This window comes from Podarcis pityusensis (genome assembly GCF_964106645.2).
Source record: "Podarcis pityusensis genome assembly, chromosome: 17".
Taxonomy (NCBI): Eukaryota; Metazoa; Chordata; class Lepidosauria; order Squamata; family Lacertidae; genus Podarcis; species Podarcis pityusensis.
The window spans coordinates 8663148-8670203 of NC_138042.1; the positions used below are offsets into that span (position 1 = coordinate 8663148).

Consider the following 7056-nt stretch of genomic DNA (forward strand, 5'->3'; position numbering starts at 1 on the left):
GGTTGTAATGTGGGCCCAGTGCAAAACTTGTATGCATAAGGAACAGAGGCCATGATAAATTTCCATGTAGAAGCATCCACTATTGTGGCATTTTCAGGAACATGGATTTAGTTTGAAAGCACACAATCACCAATTGAAAACACCAATGCCGCAAGTGGGTACTCAACCCATATCTAACCATTCTTAAAACATTACAGCTGTCTATTCACTGAGGAAGACAGCAGGGGTCTGCTGACTGCAAGGAACCAGCTCCCCTACAGAGAAACCTCCTTCTTCTTTGGAGATCACTTGTAGCCAAGTAAGATTGTCTTCCATAAATACAGTTTTAGTCCGTAGGTGACTGTGGAGGCCTATTTTGGATCCGCACATCCTTCCACAGTGGGGACATAGGTTTCTGGGTGGGAGTTGATCATGGTGTGGATTTGCCAAGCTTGCCTTCCTCTTAGCACCATGTACATGCTAGCACTAGATTGGGTGCTTGGGGGGGGGGACAGGACACAGGGCTCCTGCAGAGCTATAGCTAGGTGATCTTGCACCCCTCGCAGAACCATCCAGATTGCGCCCCCTAGCCATGAACAAATTAGCTCTTCTTTCCACCTCTTATCCAACCCCACCCACCCACCCATTCAATTCACCCTCTATTTAAAACCATTTCTTATAAGGCAAGACTGCCCTAAATGAGGCCAAAAGACTGCCCTAAATGAGGCCAAACTTAAGATTCTGCATCCCCCCCCCCAAAAGCACTGCCTATTTAAATCTATGCAGTGATAAAAGCTACCAATGTGTGATCCTTCTGGTGGGGCCAAGGTGGGGCCTTACCATTTTGGCTGCTAAAAAGGTGAGAGGACACCAGAAATTATTTGTCTTCTAGAGGGTAAAACCCTGAACTCTATTGCCCAGTATCTGATCCAGCAAACTGTAGAATGAACACTTTCAGTTTTCAGCACAAATGAAATACATGAGACAGCACTTTTTCAGCCAATTCATTTTAATAAAGAAAGCCCTGGATGGTACTATTACTCCACCTTCCCTTTATACAGTTAGAGAACCCGCAGGACGCAGTTGTCTCGGGATGCCCACATCCCTTGAATGCCAACTCAACATATGTAAGCAACCCGTAGCTACAGGAACATTTTGGGGGGGCTGAAGACAGTGGTCTGCATGGATGACAACTGGGTCAGAAAAGCAAAATACAGGGAGAAGATTCTATTCCCCATGAGCAAGGAACAAGCAATGTCCCCATAAACAAGCCATGTTCCCATAAACCGGAACAAGCAATGGTATGATGGGAACTTTAGCCAAACAACGTCTGAAGGGCCACAGATTCCTCACCTTTGAGATAGATGAGTTGTTACCACAATCGTTCTGCAATGGCTTGGCTTTATTTCATAGAAATTAGTACATATATAGAACAGTGGCAGACTTGATCCAGTTAGAGTCTGGAGCAGCTGCTCCAGAACTCCCTAGTGCAGTCAATCCCAGCCATGTCTTTAATTGCCATTCCATTGAGATGGCCATAGTTTGGGGGGAAGTGGTCTGGCTCGCCAGATTAGGACCCCTGCCAGGTTAGTTCCCTACCACAGATGCAGAACACAGCACTTGTGAAGGACAAGGGGCTACAAGGAGAGAAAGGCTTACACCTGCAGTTACCCAATGACCCACCCCTACCACCCTCTTCTTAAAGACCTCCTGTTGGCCCAGAATGTCCACTGCAGTCCAGGGTTTGGGCATCAGTTACACGTGTTTCTTCACATGGAGGGAGAGGTGATCCGAACGGGAGAAAGTGCGCAGGCAGACCTGACACTTGAATGGGCGTTGGCCAGTGTGCTTACGATAATGGCGAGTCAGCTCATCGGAGCGGGCAAATTTCCAAGCACACCCTTCATACAGGCATGGGTATGGCTTCTCACCTGCAAAAGACCAGCAACAATCACTGCAACCTTGTGCTTCTTCTGAGCCAAAAGAGGATTATACTCACATTTACTTAACCTATTTCTATGTTTACTTCTTGCTACGTTTCTATCCCACCCTTCCTCCCAAGAGTCCCAAGAGCAACAAGCATACAAATGATATAACAAGTAAAAAAATCTATATACCCCCATGTGTTCCAATACAGATGCAGACAAGGGAAAATAACTACATAAAATGCTTGTTGAGAGAGACTGGGCTTCACCAGGTGCCCAAAACGGAACAGAGACAGAGCCCATCTAATATTTAATGGGAGGTAATCTGTGGCTTCTCAAGGAAGGTCCCACTTATTGAGTACATTGCAGTAATCCAGCCTGGAGGTTATCAGCACATGGGTGGCAGTAGCGAAGCCATCCCAGTCCAGAAACAGCCATAGCTATCTTACTAGCCAACAGTAATAAAAAGGTTCTCCTAGCCACTGAGATCATCCGGGCCTTTCATGACAAAGATGGATCCAGGATCACTCCCAGACTACAAACCTGCTCATTTTGGAGGAGGTGGGGTATGATTTCATCTAAAAAAGGCAACTGAGTAGACTCACACCCACTATTGAAGAACAACTCAATCAACAGCAGTTCCCCCCTCCAGCCTTGGCATGGGTCTGGGTCACTGTAGTGAAACACCCCATAGTTAGATGCTGGGAGAGGGGAAAACCAGAATGGAAAGCAGAGTACCTGTGATGGGAATTTCCAGTGGAAAGCTGGAGTATGATTAAGTAGTGTTCAACTTGCAGGATGATACTACTGAGGACAGCATTACTAAGGAATCCACTCCCAACCCAGGGACCGCCCTCAACCAGAGCCAGGGCTTTTTCAGCTGTGGCTCCGATATGGTGGAACGCTCTGTCACAAGAGACTTAGGGCCCTGTGGGACTGGACATCTTCCACAGGGCCTGCAAGACAGAGCTGTTCCACCAGGCCTTTGGCCAAGGCACAGTCTGACCCCCTCCTTTGCTAATCCTCAGAACTCTAGCCCAATGGTTGCCATTAACTGAACTGATTTTAGAATGAATTGATTTTAGAATGTATTTCAATTAATTGATTGTGATTTTATGTAAATTGTGTTACTTTTACTGTTGTTAGCTGCTCTGAGCCCAGTTTCGCCTGGGGAGGGCAGGATATAAATACAAAATTATTATTATTATTATTCGAGCAGCTTTTTTTTTTTACCTGTGTGAGTGCGAAGATGGGCCTTGAGGTGGGAGCTCTTGGTGTAAGTTTTCCCACAGTTGGGATAATTGCAGATGTGGCTGGCAGGCTGCTTACGGGATGAAGACTTGTGTCCTTTCTTAGGCTTGTCTGCGGCTTCCTTGGCAGGCAGGGGAGGCGTCAGGGTACTGTAAAGGGAAGATGTAGTAGACACAGCTGCATCTGTCTGGTAAAGCTGGAATGTGGCTTGGTAGTGGCCAGGGTAGGTAGGGAAACTGCTGCTCAGCAGACTGCAGTGCGGCAGCTGGGATTGCGCCGGTGGAAGCTGACTGCGAGACCCATGTTTGCTCTGCAAAGAGGGACCTGGGTGTACATAGGTCAGCTGGTAGTACTGGCCATGAACTCTCTGTTTTGGCTCTCCGTGGTGCTGTACTGTGGGAGCAAAAGCCCCAAAATCTGCCTGGGCAAAGAAGTGCTGCAGATGATCACTGGACAATGCTAGGCTCTTATTTGGATCCATCACATTCTGGGCATATCCATGATGGGCAGGAGGAACATAGTTCACAGAGCTATCTCCTGGTTGGAGTTTGGTGTCAAACCCTGGTGCCCAAGGAGCATCAGGCACCCCTCTGTTGGTTTTGGGTAGCCTGCCTCTCATTCCCTCCTCAGTGGTTACTGGCAGGCAGGCAGTGGACACTGCAGGTTGTTCCTCTTGGCCAACCCAAGTAGCGCTAGCAGTGGCTGGCTCCGAGGCAGAGAAGTTTCTCATGAGGAAGTCAACATCCCAGTAGGCTTCATATTCTTGCTTCATCTGCTGAACCCCCTCAGGCTGGGGCACATCTAAGAGCCCCCGAGATGAATGGCCTAAGGAATCCTCCTGTTTCCACCACTGTAACGTAAACAAACAGTACAAAAAGGTTAGGCCCTGGTGCCACAACTTGCTCCTGCTGAATAAAGCTTGCAACGGTTTCCTTCAGTTTCTTTGCTTTAAACTCGGAAGCAACTTACAAAAGCTTCTAATGCGCTCCAGTGCCTGCCATTAGGGCAAAGATAATGGGCTTCTTATCAGGCCTCCTGCACAAGCTACAATTCTGCATCAGGGATAGGCAGGGCCCTAGCTATCTCTACAGGGAGCTCAAAGATAGGCAACAAAAATGTTCATCAGAATATTTTGAGTCCCGGGGAAAAACCATTGTAGCTCCTGTCTTCTAATGCTCTCAAACCCACCTATCATGATCACATCCCACAGCACTGTACTGCTGTTGTATGACTGGATGTACAAGAAATTTATTTTTTATTAGGAATTTCAAATTAGCAGTTTTTCAAAAATACATCATCCTCATTTTCCCTATCCCCTCCCCAGAAAACTCTCCCCCTCCCAGACTTCCCTCAGCTCCTCTCTGATTTTTCAGCATTTGTTATTCTCTGCATGTTACAGAATTGTACAGATCCTTAATTTATCTACCTAAATATTATCAATAAAAAGTTTGTGTATGTTTATTCAAAACCTGCCAAGGAGACCAGTTCATTTTGTTGTTTCTTTAAGTACTTTGTAAAGGGTTCCCATTCATCTTTAAAGTCACAGTTATCCTTGTCATGTAATGATGTACAAGAAATTTAGATCAGGATCAGGAAGCAGAACTGAGAGATGTCCTTGCAATGCCAAGCACACAGGAATCTTGGTTATAAGACAGGCATAGGCAAACTCCAGCCTTCCAGATGTTTTGAGACTACAATTCCCACCATCCCTGACCACTGGTCCTGTTAGCTAGGGATCATAGGAATTGTAGTTCCAAAACATCTGGAGGGCTGGAGTTTGCCTGTGCCTGTTATAAGAGCTCTCTCCTCTAAGCACAAGCCTCCCTCCTCCATCTGCCCATGAACACCTCTGGGGCGCAAGGCCTCTTGCAATCATGTGATCCTCTGTGAAGGATCCAAAATGAATCACCATCCATACTTGTGGAAGGTAGGTTAGTAGTCTTATTCTTGGATTGCAGAAGGGGTGGAGACCAAAACAAAACTGCAGCTTGCTTCGCCACACCCAGCAAGTTCATGGCTCAGTCAGAGATCTGAACCAGGGATACCCCATGCCTACTAGTTTGTCAGTTTACCTGGCACAATGGCAGTGTTCACAAGTTTCTCTAAAAATCCAGGTCCCACCACAGTTAAAGTCAAGAAACAGGCGTACAGTGATTTATAAAACAAGCAACCATTATAGATTACACGTTTCTCCCCAGTCATAATTTCGGAGCATTGATTAGGTACACATTTTTGAAGAAAATTTAGGCAAAGGGAGGGGCAAAAGAGAAAACATAATAAAACTGTGCAGAAAAGACGGTATGCTATCTTGCCCATTTCAAAATTTAAACAAAATTTAAAACTTAAAGGAAGCCCCACATATATCACCAGTCTCCTGGAGGACACTGCTTTCTTCACACGAGAAGGCATTTATACTGCTGATTCTACAGTGAAAGGGCAAATACATTGGCAGAGTGAGCATGTTGTTAGAAACACATGGAAATTCAATTCTACCCTAATTGTGCCAAAAAATATTATAAAATGCAGATCCCTGCCTGGAGGAGCTCACATTCCAAACTTAGATTAGGAACTTAGACAGGAAGAAAAAAGGGGGAGACATACAAGGGTAACAGGCATGTTGTGCCCAGAGAAGAGAACATGAAGACTGCTATCATGTATTTCTTAAAATATCTGAAGGGCTGTCCCAAAGAAGACAAAGCAGACCTGTGTCTAGAACCAATAGGTGAAAATTGCAGGTAGGCAGAAACTTCCCAACAGTAAGAAAAGCGGAACAGACTGCCTCAGGAGATGGTTGGACTCTCCTTCACTGGAGGTATATAAGCAGAGGCAGGATTGGAACCTGACAGGGATGCTGTAATTTTCCCTTGACTGAGCAACCAATTGGAGTGTATTGTTTCCAATGTGCCTTCTAGATCCAGAATTCTATGACTGTGGTTATAAACAACATATTTAGCAGGTAGGCATGTGCAACTTTAAAAGCTATCCTAGAAGCCTAGCATATGCATATTACAAGAAAACATATATGGCCGTTTCAGAAAGAGTGCCTTGCTGGAAGCATGAAAACCAAGTTTTACACACACTTTTTTAAAAAACAAAAAAGCTCTTCCTTTTGCCATCTTCTAACAAGTTAGGCAGAATTCAGAAGTGTTTGGAAAGAAGCAAAATGCAACACATCAATTAAGGGCTGATATTTTACAATGCTAAGAAACATCCTAGGGCCAAGCCAGAGACCGGTTAACACCCCCCCCCCCCGTTTTAATTCCCAACCCTCGGCAAAGGACACAAGCCAACAGGACACCATAAACCCCTTGCTCCTCACCTGGATAAGTTCAGATTGTACATCCTGCAAGTGGTTGAACCCAGCTGAGGATATTACAGTATCCACAAATGCCATGACCTGCAAGTAACAAACCAACTTGAAGACAAGAACGCAAAAATTCAGAGGTTTGGTCCAGGAGCGCACCTTTCTTCTCATTCACCTAAACCCTACAGCTTCTAATCTTTTTCCAAAAATAAAAACTTTGTATTCTAATAACCCTTTCCCCTTCTTAACTCTTTCTCTCATTTGCCAGTTTGGAGGGAGCGGAGAAGATTAAATGGGACTATCAGCACCAATCAGGAGCAAGGTGGGTGGGGCTGCCTAAGGAAGGAGGCGGAGCTGGGTTAATGATGTTCAGCTATTTTGCTGCACGGTTATTGGCGATTTTCTTTAAATATCTGCTTGGTGAAAGTCACGCTCATGTTTACACAGAAGTACATGTAATCATTTTAATTGGGTTTACTTCAAAGTAAGTATGTATAGGGTTGCAGCCTAACAACCTTCAAAGCTACTAGAAAAGTTGGATTTAATTTTGTATCTGTCCCATGTGTGGCCAGGTGGTTTTAAATCCAAATGATCTAG

General features: G+C 45.2%; 1 protein-coding gene across 1 annotated transcript; it reads right to left on the bottom strand.

Annotated features, from left to right (window-relative positions):
• Window positions 1–970: 970 nt before the first annotated feature.
• KLF1 (KLF transcription factor 1) lies at window positions 971–6714 on the bottom strand. The gene is made up of 3 exons (XM_080988005.1): window positions 6475–6714; window positions 3138–4005; window positions 971–1910 (listed from the first exon to the last, which is right to left on the bottom strand). Exons 1-3 carry the CDS (start codon window positions 6628–6630, stop codon window positions 1735–1737), a joined length of 1200 nt encoding a protein of 399 aa, XP_080844131.1. The 5' UTR covers window positions 6631–6714; the 3' UTR covers window positions 971–1734.
• Window positions 6715–7056: the final 342 nt, after the last annotated feature.

Excerpts from the sequence above, each read along its gene's own strand:
- KLF1 (XM_080988005.1), bottom strand. The coding sequence starts at position 6,630 with ATGAGAAGAAAGGTGCGCTCCTGGACCAAACCTCTGAATTTTTGCGTT. Across the intron at positions 4,006-6,474 it reads TACAATCTGAACTTATCCAG|TGGTGGAAACAGGAGGATTC; the intron begins GTGAGGAGCAAG and ends TTTACGTTACAG. Across the intron at positions 1,911-3,137 it reads CCATCTTCGCACTCACACAG|GTGAGAAGCCATACCCATGC; the intron begins GTAAAAAAAAAA and ends GGTCTTTTGCAG.